Below are 19,212 nucleotides of genomic sequence, written 5' to 3'. Positions count from 1 at the left end.
GTCTCTGGGATTCTCCAGGCAAGAATATTGGAGTGGGTTGCCATTTCCTTCTCCAACGCATGATAGTGAAAAGTGAAAGTGAAGTCACTCAATTGTGTCCGACTCCTAGCGACCCCATGGACTGCAGCCCACCAGGCCCCTCCGTCTATGGGATTTTCCAGGCAAGAGTACTGGAGTGGGGTGCCACTGCCTTCTCTGATTAGGGAATTAGAGCCCCCAAATTATTTTGATGCATCACGAAGCCGCACATCAGTGGTTCTCAAAGCCTTAGTGTGCATTAAGTACGCCTGAAAAGCTCGTCAAAACACAGCTTTCTGGGCTAACCCCAAAGTTCCCCATTCGGTAGTCCAGGGGTGGGACCTGAGAATTTTCATTCCTGTCTAGTTCTCAAGTGATACTGACACCGCTGGTTCAGGGACCACGCTCTGAGAACCGCTGCCCGTTAGAATCACCAGCAGACCCACCACACAATTAACTGACTATGGAGTAGCCGAACTAATGATAACTGATAACGGAATAGCCAAACCAATGCTAACTTCTTCCAAGATTAGGGGATTTCAATGCTGTGAGTGGTCAGGAAAGAGATATGGGAAGTTGCCTAGCATTTTGCAACCAGCCTGAGTTCAGAATATTGATGAGAGTTCTCAGTAGTTTCAAATAACAGGCTAAAATTTTCTTTTCTGAACACCAAATTTTAGTTACAACTTAATAATATGCTTTTAGGTTACCAATAAGGAGCCTGGTGGCTACAGCCCATGGAGTTGCAAAGAGTCAGACACGACTGAATGACTAATACCTTCATTTTTTCAAAGTGTCCACAGTCAAACTGAAAAATAAAAGGCTATAAAACTGGGCTTCATTTTTCCATAAAGACCAAAGAAAGGAATGCTCCTTTTTTTTTTTTTGGCTGTGCCATGAAGCATGTTGGGTCTTAATTCCCTGACCGGGAATCAAATCCATGGTCCCTGCTGTAGAAGCACAGAGTCTTAACCACTGGATCGCCAAGGAAGTCCCCAGATTTCCACTTTTTAACCATTCTTGGCCAAGTAGTTTACCCACTGGGGAAACCTGGACGCAGAGAGTTACCTGTCTCCCTGGAGCCCTGATGTCTGACAGACTTGCCCATCCATACAGCCTTAAGGAGACTTCACTGTATCTCCTCTCTCACCATTCCTATTGCATTCCAAGGCTCTCACCGCTGGAAGTTCTTCTGGACGTCTAGCCTCAATCCTTCCTAGTGTAGGGTAGGCATTTCTTGTCTGGTCCTCGTTAGATAGAGAAGGACCTGCCAGGAATCTGGGAACAACCCACTCCCACCCCTCCCCATCTCTGTCCCCTTCTCTTCCCTGCTGTCCCTGGGGTGGATGCCTACCTGATGACGTAGCCCTTGAGGATGCCATTCTGGTGGTTCTCAGGAGGCGGCTGCCACTGGATCATGATGGACTGGTTGGTCCGGCCACTGGCGATGACGTTCTGTGGAGGGGCTGTGGGGGGCTCTTCAGGAAGGGAGACCCTGGAAAATACCAAGGACGGACAGGTCTTTTCACGCCTTGTCTTGATGGCAAACACGGAAGTTTAAAGGGATATGAAGAGGTCCCACCCCTACTCTGTCCCTGCAGACTCTGCGCAATTGCTGTGTGCCTTTGGGCAAGTCACTTAACCTCTCTGAGCTTGTTTCTTTATCTGAAAAAGCAGTACAATAAAGCGCCATTTGTCTGCTTTATAAAAGTGGTTGAAGCGCGAATGATGCAATGTCTTTTCAAAACACTCCCTGTTGGCAAATTGTTCAGTCGCTAAGTCACGGCAGACCCTTGGCGATCCCATGGACTATAGCCTGCCAGGCTCCACGGGGTTCTCCAGGCAAGAATCCTGGAGTGGGTTGCCATTTCCTCCTCCAGGGTATCTTCCCGACCCAGGATTGAACCTGTGTCTCCTACATTGGCAGGTGGGTTCTTTATCACTGAGCCACAAGGGAAGTCCCTGGAGAGCATCAGATGAGTGTACTTTCTGTGTGGTCGAGGGACCCAGGCCTCGGTTTCCCATTTGTCAAAGAAGTTGCCGTCGGGTCTGGTGGAGGTCATGAGTGTTCGAAAATTTTAGAAGCAGAAGTGTTTAAAACACTCACCTCCCCGTTACCAGCTGGTGGTGAACTCGAAACAGGCTGGGCCTTGACCAGGGCGGGGCAGGCCCGGTGGGGTGAGAGTTTGAGCCCTCCTCCGACCCCATACCCTGAAGCCCGGGGCTACTACATTTCTTTCTCTGGCATGGCCAGGCGACGCAGCATTCCACCTCCGTGGATTTTTCACATAACTGACAGGCATCCATGAACAATAAGAGTTAATTATTTCTGATGATGCCTTTCCCTCTCTGTTTATGCTTTTGTTCCCTGGTGGATAGCTTTTCTAAAATGTACCGCACCCTCCCATGTCTTCGTGCAGCCCGGAGTGAGGGTAATTCAAGCTTTTCCCGTGTGACTCAGGGCTGTTAGGATGCAGATTCAGTAGGAAGATGAATCAGTGTTACAAAGGGAAGCCTGAATGACTGGAGAAGTTATAGGATGGTTTCCCTACACTTCGGGGCTTCTTGTTATTGGGAGTTCGTAGCTCTGGAAGGTTGGGTCGGGATTGATTTTGTTCTCTGCACCACCTCTCATGGTCCAAACACGGCCTGGCCCAGAGTAGATGCTCAATAAACGGTGAATGAGGGCCCTCCCTGGTGGTTCAGTGGTTACGAATCTACCTTCCAATGCAGGGGATGCAGGTTCGATCCCTGGTCAGGGAACTAAGATCCCACATGCCTCGGGGCAACCAGGCCCACGAGCCACAACCACTGAGCCCGTGTGCTCTGGAGCCCACATGCGACAACTAGAGAGAAGCCTGAGGACTGCAAGGAGAGATCCCAGGGCCACAGCCAAGGCCTGCTATACCAAGAAAATGAAAAGAATAATTGCAAACAAAACAAAAACAAAAACAAAAACGGTGGATGACGAAATTCTCCATGCCAGGCCGTTATCTGCCACTTCTTGCTCCTGCTAGAGTGTCATGCCTCAACGGCGTCTGGCTCGTAAAAGCCAGAAGGACTCAAGCGCACGGGAACTGTAGGGAAGCCACAATGATTGATTTAACCTGGGTGTGGGGAGAGGTCTGGGTTCACATCTAAGAGCAAAGTGCATTCGCGGCTCCCTTAGCAAATATTATGGCTGCTTATTTCTGGGCTCTCCGTTCTGCTCCACTCATCTGCGTGTCTATTTTTTTTTCTTTTTTTTGTGGCTGTGCCGCCGGCTTGTAGGATTTGAGTTCCCTGAACAGGGATTGAAGCCAGGCCATGGCAGTGAAAGTGTGAGTCCTAACCTCTCAGGGAACGCCCTGTGCGTCTCGTTTTGGAAGACTGGCATACTGCTTTGGTGACTATAGCTTTGTAGTATAGTTTGGAATCAAGAAGTACGATGCCTCTGACTCTCTGCTTTGTTCTCAGGATTGTTTTGGGTATTTGGGGTTTTTTTCGTGGCTGTATACAAATTTCAGGATTGTTTTTTCTGTTTCTGTGAAAAATGCCATTGGAATTGTGATAGGGACGGGATTGACTCAATAGATGGCTTAGGGTGATATGGACATTTTAACAATATGAACCCTTCTTAATGGGGAAAGGACAGTCTCTTCAATAAATGATGTTGGGAAAATTGGAAAACCACATGCAGAAGAAGGTAACTGGACCCCTATCTTACACCACTCACAAAAAAATTTTTTTAACTTGAAATGGATTAAAGACAAACTTAAGACCTGAAACTATAAAACTCCTAGACTAAAACATAGGGGAAAATATCCTTGGCATCAATCGTAGCAGCAATTTCCTGGATATGGTACCAAAAACACAAGTAACAAAAGAAAAACAAATAAGCAGGATTATATCAAACTAAAAAGCATCTGCATAGCAAAAGAAACAAGATGAAAAGGCAACCTACAGAATGGGAGAACATATTTGCAAACCATATATCTGATAAGGCGTTAATATCCAAAATATATAAAGAACTCATACAACTCAGTAGCCAAAAACTAGACATCTGATAAAAAAAAATGCACAAGTGGGCTGCACATTTTTTCCAAGGAAGACAAATGAATGACCAACAGGTCCATGAAAACATGCTCAACACCACAAATCAACAGGGAAATGCAAATGAAAACTACAGTGAGGAATCACCTTATACCCGACGGAGTGGCTATTATCCAAAAGACAAGAGATAACAAATGTTGGCAAGGATGTGGCTAAAAGGAACCCTTTAAGCACTGCTGGTGGGAAGATAAATTGGTCTAGAGACTATGAAAACAGCACAGAGGTTCCTTCCGCCCCAAATTAGAAGCAGTCCTACCATACAATCCAGCCATCCATAGGATCTCAAAAACGCATCTGCACCGACATAGTCACTGCAGCACAGTTCACAGCAACCAAGAGGTGAAACCAACTTAAATGCCCATCAAGGAATGAATGGTTAAGGAAGATGTAACAGAGCTACACAATGAAGTATTTTCCAGCCATGAGAAAGAAGCTCTGCCATCTGCAACAATACGGATGGGCCGGGGGCAACGTGCTCAACGAAGGCAGTCAGCAGAGAAAGACAAACACCGCGTGACCTCACTGCTACGTGCAATCTGGACGAGCCGAGCTCGGAGAAACAGAGGAGAGTGGTGATTAATAGGGGCTGGGGGTGGAGGGAATGGGGAGCTGCTGTTCAGAAGGTATAAACGTGCAGTGGTAAGAGTAACCAGTTCTGGGGAGAGAATGCACGCCTGGTGATTATAGCTAATGACACTGTATTACACCCTTGGAGGTTGCTAAGAGAGGGGATTTTAAATGTTCTCACGACAAAAAAGAAACGGTAATTATGTGACAGGACGGGGGTGTCAGCTAACACCACAGGGGTAACCATTTTGCCATACAGGAGTGTGTCAAACCACACTGCATGTCTCAAACTTACACCGTGTTTCATGCCCATGATATCTCAATCCATCTGCAAAAATATAAACATAAAAAAAAAAGAGCAAAGCACACAGGCATGGGACTGGGGGTCACTGTCATTCTGACCGGATGTTTCCTTTCTCACTAGAGGACGCTGCTTGCCCTATGGGGATCTGGGTGGGTAGAACGTGCCTCCTACATGTACGTAGGTATTGGAGTGGATGAACTATGCTGCTGTTCAACTGTCATCATTAAAAAAAGAAGGCCTGTTGAAGGCTTCATGGGGTCTGAGCCAAGCATTGCACACAGAGATCCAAGGAGATCCTCGGTGACTCTGGAACTTCACGTACACTTAGCGATGGGGATATGGAGCAGAATGGGGTGAGTGCTGGAACTTGCATGGCTCACAGAGAGACGCACAGCTCAACCGGATTAGTGCGTATCCCTTGCCAGGTGCTGCTCACAGCCCTTCACTCGTACGCCTGAATTTTTTCTGCCTCCCAGAGACTGGCGTGAGTACAGTTACCCCCATCCTGCAGATGCACAGACTGAGGCTTCAGGGGGTCCGAGAGGAGCCACCAGGACGCGCCTGGCAGCCGGGACCCCCCACCACAGTGGTTGTGGCAGCAGGTGGCCCCGCCTGGCCCCCACCTGCCACTGGAGCCCCCGACGCCCGCCTTGCGCCCCTACCTCTCCGTGTCCTTGCTGAACTGTCCCTTCCCCACGTCGTTGACAGCACAAAGGCGGAACTGGTAGGACCGTGCGGGGACCAAGCCCTTGACCATCACGGAAGTAGCTTCAGGGTCCACGCTGGCCAGGAGCACCGTCCAGGGGGCATCTGCCGGGACAGAGGGTGGAGGCAGAGGTGGGCATCTTGGGGGGCATGCTTCCTCCTGCTCCCACTCCCTGCAGCGCTCCAGCCTCGTACTTAATACCTCCCGCCCAGCTTGGTCCAGTAGAGACTGGCCGTGTCACTTTTCTGGGTCCTCTTAGCCCTCGTGTCCCAGGGTTGGAGGGTACTGACTGGGGACGGAGCCGGGCTCACAGGAACTGAGATGCACTTGGCTTTTTTAAGTCTTTATTTCCCCCTCAAATTGATGAGCAAACTGTATTTAAAACACCCTTCAAGTGATGCCTGCTAATTTGGGAGCTCACAGCTTGGGGGTGGAGGATAAGGAGAAATAAGAAAACTAATGACCGGCGTCTGGGAATCCTCTGGGTGCGGGGTTCCGGGACCAGCAAATGCCTCACCCGGCTCCCTCTCACAGGCCGCAGGGAGGCGGACCCCGCGCTCCGCACTGGGGAGCGGGCCGCCCTGCCTTTGGTGGGTGCGGGGGGCGGGCGCGGACCCTTACTGTTCTCGGACATCTCCAGGACGTAGCGGATCAGCGGGCTGTTGCCGTCGAAGGGCTTGCCCCACGTCAGGTTGATGGCCCTCCTCTCCGAGGTACTGAGGGTCGCCACGGGGTGCTCGGGGGCATGAGGCAGCTGCCTGGAGGAGACAGACGCGGTGGGCCCCCTCGGAAGGTCTCGAGTCAGGGGGCGCCAGGACTCGGTCTGAGCCCCCAGACGTCTAGCCCTCAGCCCCAGCCAAGCCTTCGGCCCTCTACCTAGAGACTGCGTGCCGGCTTTGGAGCCCGCCCAGGCTCCAACCCAGGCTCCCCGCCCTGGACGGCGGCCTCCCTGAGCTGGGAGGCCCGGGGCGGGGGTGCTGGCGCGCGGCGGGCGGGCTCAGGCCGCCCGGCCCCTCGCTCCCGCGCCTCCGCGTCCCCTCACCTCACGCGCAGGTGGGCGCTGCGGGAGTCGTTGCCGCCGGCCGAGAGCACCCGGCAGGTGTAGGTGCCGATGTCCCCGGACCAGGTCTGCGAGATGCGCAGGGAGCCGCTCCCGTCCAGGCGCACGCGGGGGTTGCCCTCCGTGCTCAGCGCGACGCCGTCTTTCTCCCAGACGTGCCTGAGAGGGGGAAGAGCTGCTCAGCAAAGAGACGCCGGCGAGGTGGGGCGGGGGCTGCCGGGGTGGGCTCAGCCCAGGGCAGGTCTGGAGCAGGGAGCTCCAGAGGCGGGCGGGGGGCGAGCACCAGGCCAGGGCGGGGACACCCACCATCACGCCTGCGGCGGGGGTGGCGGGGCGCGGCTCGGGCCAGGAGCCGACCCACGTCGAGTCAGCATCCAGCGTTCACACCTTCAGTTCAGGTCCAGGTCCCAGCCTGGTTGCTTCTGACCCGAAGCCACCGCCAAGCCGCCCAGAGTGGGCACAAGTTATTCTCCCAAAGAGGTTAAAAGATAACGGCTGGAAAAAGGATGAACGCTTCCGCCTAGACTACATTTGGGGATTAGTTTTATGAAGAGAACCATCACATCAATGCATCACTGTGACAAATTGACCTTAGTGTCCAAAAAAAAAAAAAAATCACTTTAGCTTTGGTCAGTCAGTACAAAGGGGGACTTGAGAAATTACACACACACCCGCGCCTGACAATGAGAGATGCCTGCTCTGGATTTGTTCTGGAGGAGACACAATAATTGTCATCAACACACACAGGGTGCCAGCTCCTGGGAGGATGCAGGGCGGCTGCCCCCCAGGGAAGGTGGATCAGAGCAACCAGGGCAGGGGCTGGGCTGGGGCACTTTGCAAATAAGCCATCAATGACTTAGTGTGGGGGCAGGGACTATCTATACAGCCCTAGAACTCTCTGGGTTTAGGGAGGGTGAGATGGCTAGAGAGAATGAGTCTGTACTATTTTTAACTTAAAGTTAAAAAAAAAAAGTCAGAAAAGTAGCAAGTACAGATGAGAAAAGAGTAGAAAAAAAGGAGAGAAAATTCAACGGTTTTCCCCTATTGTTGTTCAGTTGCTTAGTCATGTCTGACTCTTTGTGGCTCCGTGGACTGCAGCACGCCAGGCCTCCTGCCCATCACCAACTCCCAGAGTCTGCTCAAACTCATGTCCGTTGAGTCGGTGATGCCATCCAACCATCTCATCCTCTGTCATCCCCTTCTCCTCCCACCTTCAATCTTTCCCAGCATCAGGGTCTTTTCCAATGAGTTGGTTCTTCACATTAGATGGTCAAAGTATTGGAGCTTCAGCTTCAGCAACAGTCCTTCTGATGGCTATTCAGGGCTGGCATTTGAAGGTAAACCTTCCAGACGCTTCTCTCCGGGCCCCCTGGGTAGTTACCACAGTGCTACTACGTTCTGGGCTTGAATGTCCCCTGGCTACTTACTGGTGGTGTGGTCCTGGGGACGTTTATCAAATACGGCATGCCTCACCTTTCTTATTTGTCATATGACGGAAGAAATACCATCCAGCCCACAGGGTTGCTGTAAGGACTGTGTGAGTTAGTATAAAATATTGGAGTAGCACTGGAAACACGGTGATTGATAGAAGTTATGATATATGTTTACTGATACAGTATATTTTGAGTATGAATAGTACCTAGCTGCTGCTGTATAGCACAGGGAGCTCAGCTCGGTGCTCTGTGGTGACCTAGAGGGGTGGGACTAGGGTGGGTGAGTAGGCATTCCAAGAGGGATGGGGTATATGTAGATGTATGGCTGATTCACTTTGTTGTACAGCAGAAGCCAACACAACATTGTAAAGCAATTATACTCCAATAAAAAAAAAAAAACAATACCTAGCTATTCATCCATCCTGATTTTAAAGCTGCCGTTTCCACCCAAGACGATATCATAAATTCCATTTAATGTGACATTTCTTCACCATGGTTCACTTGGCTGCAGAGTACTTCAAATAATCATTCCTCTGTAATTGATCCTGTAATGATGGGCATCCAATTTACCTCCTTGTTTTCTTTTTTTTTTTAAATAAAATTTTTTTGGCCACATCACACAGCCCGTGGGACCTTAGTCCCCAGCCAAGTATCGAACCTGAATCCTCTGCACTGGAGGCAGGGAGTCTCAACCACAGGACAGTCAGAGAAGTCCCTAGCTCCTTGTTTTCTGATCTTACAGCTAATGCTGTGATGAACACCTCTATGGGAAAATATTTGCCACATTTTAAATCACTTCCTCGGGTATAAATTCTCAGCAGTAAATCTGAGTTAAATGTTAAGGTGTTTTGTACATATTTTGCAAATCACCAAAAGTGATCACTGTCAGTTCATTTCTTTGTCTAGAGAAGGATCATCTTCACGGGCACTGATGGGATAGGTAGAATTTTACTTAAAAGCGAATCTAGCTGCAGAGGGTAATGCCTGCTTACAAAACAACCCATGACAAGCAGACACGCTCTGTCCAAGACACCATGCCTTAGGAAGCACCTATCACTGCCTGCAAAACAACAGCCTGAACCTAAAGATGGGCTTGTTCTTTAGTCGCTAAGTCATGTCTGACTCTTTGCAACCCCGTGGACTGTAGCCCGCCAGGCTCCTCCTTCCATGAGATCTCCCAGGCAAGAACACTGGAGTGGGTTGCCATTTCCTAACTCCAAGGCATCTTCCCAGCCCAGGGATTGAACCCACGCCTCCTGCATCACAGGCAGATTCTTTACTGCTGAGCCACCAGAGAAGCCCCCATGATCAATTACTTAAATCTAATCAGAAATACAAGGGATAGAAGAAGAAGTGAACCACAGCATGAAAAAGCTGCTAGCCAAATCCAGATGTGGGCTATTCTACAATAAGGATATTCTGCAAATTATGGCCCACTGCCTGTTTGTGTAAATAAAGTTTTATTGGAACACACACACAGAAACACACCCATTTGTTTCCAGATTGCTTATGACTGCTTTTGAACTGCAGACACAGACATGAGAAGCTGTGACAAAGACTATATGGCCTTCAAAGCCTAAAATATTTACTCTCTGGCTCTTTACTGAAAACTTTTGAGGCTGTTTCTCCTGTAGAACCTGGTTTCTCCAACGTATTAAGTGCATGAAAACAAGACAAAAATGAAAACCAAAATAAAGACAAGAATAAAAAGAAAGGGAACTATGTAGAATAAAAGAGATGCAGCAACTAAACGCAATGGGTGGATCCTGTTTAAACCCTGAGTTAAACTAACTCTGTGCACAAAGGCTCTTTGAGACACTCATGGTGGCTGAAACACGGGGTGGTGTCAGAAGAAGCCAAGGAATTGTTCACTGTCTCAGGTGTGAGAGCTGACATGGCTGTTATGTTTAAAGAAAAGTCCTTTTTAGTAAGAAACACACATAGACATACCTAAGGGTGAAACTGCATTTTGAAATTTGCTTTTAAAAGAGATTTGCAGTTAAAAAAAAAAAAAAAGCCTGGGGAAGATTCACTAAACAAGATGAGCAAATGCAGATGATTGTTGAGGCTGAGAGGTAGTTCAGAAGGACTGAGGATCCAATTCTCTCCTTTGGGGTATGTTTTAAAACTTTCATAAGAGGATGTTAAAAAAAGAACCCATCAGTCCTTTTAACTCAGGGGACATTTTCCCCCAAATAATCCATAAAGATATAGCTGGCTATTGAGCAATTTTGATGAGTGGTTTTTAGCTTTAAATAATATTAGATAGTCCTCAGGCAACAGAAGATGTGCAAAAATATTTAGTTACAAGGGCATTCAGAATGATATTTCTTAATATTAGTAACAATTCAGAAATAATCAAATTACCCAGTGTTAGGGAATTGGTAAGATAAATTATGGGGCGTCCACACAGTGGAGGATGGAATAGTCATATAATTGAGTTTACTCAAAAATATTTATTGACAGAACAAGATGTTCGTAAGAGGTTCTTCGGGGAAAAAGCAGAGTAGAACGCAGTGTTTTTAGTTCTTCAAATGGCATTCAAATATTCCTGTCGCTAATGGAAGGAAAGTGAAAGTGTGAGTTGCTCAGTCGTGTCTGACTCTCTGTGACCCCATGAACTGCAGCCCCCCAGGCTCCTCTGTCCATGGGATTCTCCAGGCAAGGACACTGGAGTGGGTTGCCGTGCCCTCCTCCAGGGAATCTTGACCCAGGGATCGAACTCAGGTCTGAACTACCAGTGAGGCCCAATGGAAGGAAACACAGATCAATCTACTTTTCTACTTCTTCTCTCTCACCCTCCCTATTTTCTCTGGCTTATCTGCATTTTTTGTATCCTCCCCCCAAAATGGATATCTGCTAATATCCATTTTGGGTAGCTGTATAATAAAATATAGTAACAATATTGATTAATATTAAGAACGGGCTGCTCATCTTATGTACAAAACACAGATGCACAGACTTAATGAACGAACTTACAGTTGCCAGGGGGAAGGGTAGGAGGGATAGTTAGGGAGTTTGGGATGGACAGGTACACTCTGCTATATTTAAAATGCATAACCAACAACGACCTACTCTATGGCATAGAGAGCTCTGACTCAATGTTATGGGGCAACCTGGATGGGAGGGGAGTTTGGGGGAGAATGGATACATGTGTGTGTGTGGCCGAGTCCCTTTGCTGTCCATCTGAAACTATCGCAACACTGTCAGTTGGCTACATTCCAATATAAAATAAAAAAAGTGGACTGTCCAGATTCCGTCTAGATCTGGGTTCAGACACCAGCTGGAAGCAATTCTGGAGGCTTTTCATGCTGGTACCTGCATCTGCCCAGCCTGCCTCCCCTGGGCCCGCTATTTATTCTGAGGACACATAACCAGGATTAAGCGGCTACCACTCTAGTCTGATCCGGTCATTCAAATCCTTTCCAGTCTGTCTGCTCAGGGAGCCCCTGGTATGTTTCCTGCAGCCAGATAGGGACTCTAAATCTGGCCGCACATCCGAGACGCCTCGGGGACTTCTAAAATTACTTAAGTCTGGGGGCCTGTCCCCCCGTCAAGACTCCCCTCCCCTCACCTAGGCGATGGAAGGCAGACGAGGGCGGGAGATGCGGAAGTGGACTTGATCACAGACTTTTGCCAATTTAGGGGGATGAGGGACCGACTCTGCTGTCTCCCCATCTAGAACAGATCATCCTAGATGGCTAAGTCCATCCTAAGGCGAGGTCCCCTCCAGTAAACTGGAAGCATGACTTCTCATCCGTAGTTCGCTGGGGGACCTGGAAGGTGGGCCTACAGATATACTGCAAGGGGTCCCTGAATCTCTTTGTTCACAGGAATTGTCCAGAGTACTAATAAAATGTGCCAGCGCTTCCCAAGTATTTGTAGATAACATTTTAATAAATAAAACACCAAAGTGTTCCTTAATTAACAGAGCTTTTTGTTATGATAAAAATTTTCAACTGACGGATGCTAAGATGATAGTGACTATTTCTGTAAGTGTCTGAGACCCACGGCTGTGTTCTATGGGGGTAATGTGTGGGTTCTCTTGGAAGACATTTTTACAGTTGGCATATTAATGTTTAACAACACTCTGATAAACACTGGGATAAGCAGGTTCTGGATTATTTGATGGCCACGTTCTAACCACAGCTACGTGATTTCAGGGCTCACGTCTGCGTTTGTGTGGTACCACACGATGACTGTCCAAAGGGCCGACGTTCACTGTTTAATGAGGCGTTTCTTTAAGTGGGGCCTGAGACAGAGCCTCTGAGAAGGGGTGTGGGGCTAAAAGTCTAGTCTCCTTGAACGGCCGCTGGTGCAGCCACCTGGGAAACCAGTAGGGAGGTTCCCTAGGAAACTAAAAATAGAACTGGCACATGCGCCAGCAATTCCACTCCTGGGCGCAGATCCAGACAAAACTCTGCTTCAAAAGATGCACGCGCCCCAGTGCTCACGGCAGCATCGTTTACAACAGCCGAGACACGGAAGCGACCTATGTGTCCATCAACAGGAATGGATAAGGAAGCCGCGGTACGTGGGGACACCGCTCGGCCACTAGAAAGAACGAGACGGTGCCGTTTACAGCAACATGGATGCGATTAGAGGTGATCATACTAAGTGAAGTAAGTCAGAAAGACAAAGACAAGTATCACACGATGTCACTTAGATGTGGAATCTAAAGCACAGCACGAATGAACCTGTCTATGAAACAGGCACAGACTCAGGCATAGCCGGGTAGACTGGCTGCCAAGGAGCGGGGTGGCTGGGGGAGGAATGGAGTGGGAGGCTGCGATGAGCAGACATACGCTTTTATACACAGAATGGATAAGCAACAAGTCCACCGTATAGCACAGAGAACTGTATTCAAAATCCTGTAATAAACCATAACGGAAAAGAATATTTTTTTAAGAGAAGAATGCGTATATATGCATAGAACTGAATCACTGCTGTGCACCAGAAGTTAACGCAACACTCTGAATCAACCGTGCTTCAGTAAAAATAAAATAAAGGAAAATGAGGCAAATATAAATATCAAGAAATAAAGCCTAGTACACTTGGCTTCCTGGGGTCCCACCTGGCACAGCCCTACGGCCATACGCCTAGTGGCCACCAGGTGGCGCCCCAGGACGCACTTGGGTCCCACGGGCTTGGCCGTGACTCCAAGGGGTGTCCCTCACCGCCGGGCTGGCCAGCTCCCTGCCAGGGGCTTCAGCGGTGACGTTGCCCACAGAATAGAAGCAGCACGAGGGAGTATTTATTTCTAAGGAAGCAGTTACTTTTTTTTTTTTTAAACTCAGCATCCAAAGCTCAAGAGTTTGAAGGGGCTATTTTCTCCCAGTTCTGGCTCGGAAACCTTGCCCAGAGATGGCCCAGGAAGTGTCTCTGTGCCCTGCCTGGCGGGTTCCCAGCTTGTAGGCCTGTTTTGGCTGCTCCCTGCGCTCCCAGGCCTCCCCAGGGGCTTTCTCGGTTGGACCTGGCTCCCTCCAGGCTTGCGAGGTCTGGGCTCCCGTGGAGGACGGCAGGGGTGGCCCCTTTCGGCCCTGGGCCCCTCACGTGCATCTCACTGGAGGCCCTCCACTGGCCCAGACATGTCAGGACTCCCACGCCTCTTCACCAGACCCGTCTGCTGTCCACGGGTGGGCAGAGGGTCTAAGATCTGTGGGCGAGTGCTAGCAGTGGGGTCCCGAGCATCTCAGGGCTTCCACGTCTCCCCAGACAGAGGCTTCTTTCTCTCCCCCTCCCTAAGGCCCCCCACCCTCTTTCCTACGTTCCTCCAGCTTTCATCCCCTCCCTCCACCCCAGGCGCCCCTTCAACTCAAGCTGGCTCAGTCCCCAGACAAGTACCATTGCTGTCCAGTCGCTCAGTCGTGTCTGACTCTTTGCAACCCCATGGACCGCAGCATGCCAGGCTTCCCTGTCCTCCATTGTCCCCTGGAGTTTGCTCGGATTCAGGTCCATTGACTCGGATGGACATGCTTTCAATCCTCTCATCTCTGCTGCCCCCTTCGCCTTTTGCCTCAATCTTTCCCAGCATTAGGGTCTCTTTTGTCCCTAGGGTCCCCAAGTCTCAGTCCTGCAGTAAGTCTGTACGTGGCTGTTCCCTGACCCCCACGGGCCGCACTTACCTCCCTGGCATGGACACTCAGCCAGCAACCAGCGACCCCCGAAAGCTGCCCCTCCCCTCTTGCCTCCAAGGGGCTTCGGCCGCAGGAGTACCTGACAGTCACTCGGGGGTCGTGGGTCACTCCGCACACCATGGAGGCCTGGGTGCCCTTGATGACGCTCTGGTCCTGTGGGGGCCTGGTGATGCGGGTCCGGGCTGAAAGACAGCAGGGAGGTGGCCTGGTGGGAAGGGGGACAGGTGGGCCCCAGACGGACAGGTGAGACGCAGGTGTGGGGGAGGGGTCCTTCCGGTGAGCCGTGTCGTGCGGCTGAGCTCTACGGCGGACTGGTCCACCATGGCGCGCGTCCCAGGACACTAACAGCCACGTGTTTCCATGGCACGTGAATTCCGGGAAGTGACGCTCATAGCGGGGGCCCTTTTAATTTTGTGCCCACGGGATGGACAAAGAAATAGAAACCTGGGGGTGATCATGGCCGTGTTCCCAGGGGTCCAGCTGGGGTAAAAATAGGACCCTCTGCCTCTGGGTCTAAGCCGTCGCCCGCCAGGCCCCTGGCACTCAGGCTAGGAGGGCGGCCCACCCCTCCGTGTGGTGCCAGACCCCAAGGGGCGGGAAGGGGCTTGGGAGGCTCCCCCGGAGCAGGGGCCAGCAAACCATAACCCGGGGTTCACGTCCGACCGGGGGCCCGTCTGGGTAAATCCCTCCGTGTTGGCACCCAGCCATGCCGGGTGCATTCAGCACTGCCTACGGCTGCTTTCTTGATGAGACGGAAGAGTTTGTGGAGCTGTGACAGAGACCGTCTGGCCCCCAGGGCCTGAAACGCTTCCTCTCTGGCCCTTTCCAGCAGAAGTGTGCGGATCTCTGCCCTAGGCTTGGACGGTGTGGCAAGAGCCCCACCCACCCAGCACCGCCCTGGGGATCGTGACCTTCCCGCCCCCTCCTCTGAGCTCCTCTGTCCAGGTCTCAGGACATGTGGGCTGGACAGACAGGCGGACGTGGGGCTGCCGGGGCTCTCACATGCTCAGCAGACGCTCATGCACAGGTGTGGAAAGGACCCCCGCCTGGCCCGGGCACTCACCCCACACCACCAGGTCGGCTGAGGCTTCGTCCGCCCCCCGCGAGTTGGTGGCCAGACAGGTGTAGGTGCCGGCGTCGGAGATGTGCGTGGGGCTGACGAGCAGACTGCCCGACTCCAGGAGCGTGAAACGCGGCAGCTGGACCGAGCCGCTGGCCAGAATGCGCTCCCCTGGGGGACATGGGCTCGGGTGGGCTCAGGCTGCCGGCCCGCTGCCCCCTGGCCACCCCCTGGCACTCGGCCATCACCAGAGGCCTGGACCACACCTCACCACTCCCGTCCCCTGCCCCAGGGTAGGCTCCCAACTTTAGGAAGGCCAACTGCAGGCGCCCCTGAAGGGGGCATGGCAAGGGTGGCAGGGCTGCAGACCAGTCTGGTTTCTGACCTGGGGACAGACACAGGACGCACGGTCCCAGAGCAGGGGGCCCGGACGGAGCCCGGGGCTCCTGCTGTCTCTCCTCCCACCACGCTATTCGCCCTTCAGCAGGGAAGATCAGCGCTGCCTCCCGCTGGCGGGCACAGCCCTCGGAGGCAGCTGGCACCTGGGCTGGGGGGAGGGGACAGACAGCTGCGACAGGGTGGTGACGGGCCGCCTGCAGAAGGATGCTTCTGGAGTCACCTTCAGGGGAGTGCAGGGGAGCGGCAAGCGGGAATAGCCAGTGTTGGGGTGCAGAGGGGGGCAGCCCTCATGGGGACAGACCTCCCACTGGGGACCTGGGTCTCTGATGGCTGGAAGGAGAGAGGGAGGGAAACCCTTGTGTCAGAGTGTGTCTGACAGTGTGGTATTGGTGACCATGCCTGTTTTTAAAAGAAAATCCCACCTGCTTGTACAGAGGGGATTGTCCATGTGCAAGCTTGTGGGTGAGTGGGTCCCTTTGCACACGTGTGTGGGAATACTGAACTGGGAAGTGCATCAGGTTGGAGTGTTTATTTCTGGGTCTGGGCGCACAACCCACCAATACTAACGAAGCATCCTCTGTGGGTCACTCTGTTCTAAGCCCCGGGGAGACGGCAGGGGACAAAACTGAAAGCCTGGAATGGTGGGAGGCGGGGTAATCAGCAGACTGAATATGCCGATGACCTTGTGTATTAGAAGGTGGGGAGACAGAGCAGGAAGGGGGAAGAGGGAGGGTGTGGGTGAGAGGAGGTTCACGTGGGCAGAGGCTGGGGGTGTGAGTGACAGTGTGTACCCGTGTGTGTGTGTGTACATGTGTGTGTCCCTGGGGAGGGTTGTGGACCTGAGTGTACAATGCAGAGGCGTGGAGGAGGCTCGGGGTGGGTGGACTAGAGGGACAGCTTGGGCTTTGCTGGCTTTGCCTGGGGGGGTGGGGCCCCCCTCCCTGTACTAGCAACCTCCACCACGGCACTATGTCAGCCAGCACGGGCTGGTCTCCTGCTTCCCAGACACGGTGCAGGCCCTTCACAGGCACCCGCTCATCTGGTTTCCATGCTGCTCCCAGGGATGTATCCCACCGCCCCCCAGTTTATAGATGGGAACGTTAAGGCTCCGAGTGAGTAAATAACTCACCCAAAGTCATGGATCCCACCAGAGGCAGAGCCTCTGGAGCCTGGAGCCGGATAGGGCAGCACACGTTGCGTTCCGTGGTGTAAAAGAAGCCCTCTGGGGTTGTGCAGTGCACAACCTTCCCAACTGTGCATGGGAAACCCCACCTGGCTGGCTCCGGAACTGAGCCCCAGGGCTGCCTGAGGCTTTTGGTCACCCTCTAAAGTCAATCAGTCTCAAGTACCTTTTTGCCAAGTGATGGCCGGCCGGGGTGCCCCCGAAGTCTCACAGGCCAGCACCACTGACATGCCGTCGATCACCGTGCTGTCCAGGGGGCCCCTGGTGATGTTGGGGGCGATGCCTGCAAAGGGAGACAGTGGGGCGTCTTAGCCACATCCGGTCCTGTCCTGCCCTGCCACTCCCATTGGTGAGGGTCCCTCTTCAGGGAAGGCTGCAAGTGTTCTGGTAGGACCCCGTGTCAGGAAGAACCAGAGTGCCCACGAGTGCCCCCTCACCACCTGCCCCGTGGAAGGACCCTGGTGACGCCAGTCCCTGCCCTGCCTCGATTCTCAAGCCTCCATCTGGCGGAAACTGAGGGCTCCCAAGGGTAGCTGACACCCTCCATGACAGGGTACACGGGATTCACCTTTCATTAAACATGAAATCGAGGCTCTGGTTTGTAAAAGAAAAAAAAACAGTACTGGCCACAGAAGCAGCGGCGTGACCGGCCAGAATCACCACAGAAGCGGCAGCGTGACCGGCCAGAGTCGCCCGCTCCAGGGGGAAAGCCTTCTGGGATCCTATTTCTGCATCTCAGCAGCCTATTCTCAAGAGGCCCCTGGCTTGGAGGAAAGCTGTGTCCTGGGGGTGGGGGCGGGAGGAGGAGGGGAAGGGGGGGGACTCAGGCAGGACAGCGAAGGGGACTCACTGGTGACGGCCAGGTAGGTGGAGGTCTGCGCCTCGCCAGCCGCGTTGCGGGCAAAGCACTGGAGCATGCCAGTGTCGTCAGGCACCAGCCCGCTGATCTGCAGGCCCCCGTCGCCTCGCTGCCGGAAGCGGCTCAGCCTCCCCACCTCCACCAAGGCCGCGTCCTTGTACCAGGTGATGGAGGGCGGCGGCACACCTGGGGGTCGAGCGCCTACCGTTAGCCGCCTCTGAGGGATGCTCCAGCCCCGTAGGCTGCGGCTGCAAGTCCTCAAGATTGGGGGGGTGGGGATCCTGGTGTGTTCTGGTTTCTAGAAACTTCTCAGTGCATTTAGCGTGCTAAGTCGCTTCAGTCTTGTCTGACTTTTTGCGACCCCATGGACTGTAGCCCGCCAGGCTCCTCTGTCCATGGGGATTCTCCAGGCAAGAATACTGGAGTGGGTTGCCATACTCTCCTCCAGGGGAGCTTCCCGACCCAGGGATCGAACCTGTGTCTCCTGTGGCTCCAGCCTTGCAGGCGGATTCTTTACCCACGGAGCCACCGGGGAAGCCCAACCCTTCCCAGAGGGGCCACTACTGGTCTTGGAAGTGGGGAAAGTTGTTCTTAGATTCTCAAATGCTCATAGAGTAGGCATTCCAAGCAAATTTACAAGTTCCTGGGGTTAGTTCAGCTTGGGAAGGCTGGACATACTGTATTTTATTCTGGCATATTTAGCGGAGTCTTTTGTATGCTCTGGGAACCTCCAGCCAGCCTTTCCAAACCCAGGTGAGCGCACAGCCCCACATCCAGGGGCTCGAAGGTGGGACGGGGGTTTCTTCGGAAGCCCCGTCCTGCCCCGCCCACACAGAGAGGAGCATGGGGGCTCCTGCTAACCCCTCAGCCTTGCCCGAGCTGTGTCCCCAGCCTGGCACCCTTTCCCCACATCCCTGGGCCCTCCCGTCTCTCCCTCTGCATCTCTGCTCAAACGTGACTTCCACAGAAAAGCTCCCCAGGCTCTGTTCAATGGCCGCCCTCCGGCGCCGAGCCCGTCAGCCTGCTTCTCCTTTCCCCGCACTTTTCAACCCCGACGCCCATGTCTCACCAACTCCCAGCTACGCCTTTGTTCGCGTCGTAATGTCTCTGAGATGAGGACGTGTCTTACAACCGACAGCATGTCATAATTTAATTGGCAGCCTTTTTTCTTTCTTAGTGGCGCATAAAATAATGGGGCATCTTACATACAACCCATGGCATTTTAGATGAAATGAAATAAGGTATCTTTATTTGTTTATTGGTTTGTCTGCCTCCCCTCATGAGAACGCACAGTTCTGGAATAGCAGGGATCTGGCTCTTGGGTTCATTCTGTGCCTCTCCAGCCCCGAGAACAGTCTGGGCACACGTTGCCAAAAGTGTCAGATACTCAGTCA

General features: G+C 52.4%; 1 protein-coding gene across 2 annotated transcripts in view; it reads right to left on the bottom strand.

The window, feature by feature from the left end:
- Positions 1–19,212, bottom strand: part of SDK2 (sidekick cell adhesion molecule 2) — a 264,962-nt gene that overhangs the window by 66,704 nt on the left and 179,046 nt on the right. For both annotated transcript variants that reach the window (XM_070774156.1, XM_070774157.1), the window contains exons 9-16: positions 17,810–18,004; positions 17,126–17,242; positions 15,381–15,548; positions 14,397–14,499; positions 6,730–6,906; positions 6,309–6,445; positions 5,644–5,791; positions 1,373–1,513 (exon numbers count right to left, since the gene is read on the bottom strand). In XM_070774156.1, the coding sequence (XP_070630257.1) occupies positions 1,373–1,513; positions 5,644–5,791; positions 6,309–6,445; positions 6,730–6,906; positions 14,397–14,499; positions 15,381–15,548; positions 17,126–17,242; positions 17,810–18,004 (1,186 nt within the window). The remainder of the gene's footprint in view (positions 1–1,372; positions 1,514–5,643; positions 5,792–6,308; positions 6,446–6,729; positions 6,907–14,396; positions 14,500–15,380; positions 15,549–17,125; positions 17,243–17,809; positions 18,005–19,212) is intronic.

This window comes from Bos indicus, chromosome 19 (genome assembly GCF_029378745.1).
Source record: "Bos indicus isolate NIAB-ARS_2022 breed Sahiwal x Tharparkar chromosome 19, NIAB-ARS_B.indTharparkar_mat_pri_1.0, whole genome shotgun sequence".
Lineage (NCBI taxonomy): Eukaryota > Metazoa > Chordata > Mammalia > Artiodactyla > Bovidae > Bos > Bos indicus.
The sequence above is the reverse complement of the archived record's forward strand: the minus strand, read 5'-3'. Positions and strand labels throughout refer to the sequence as shown.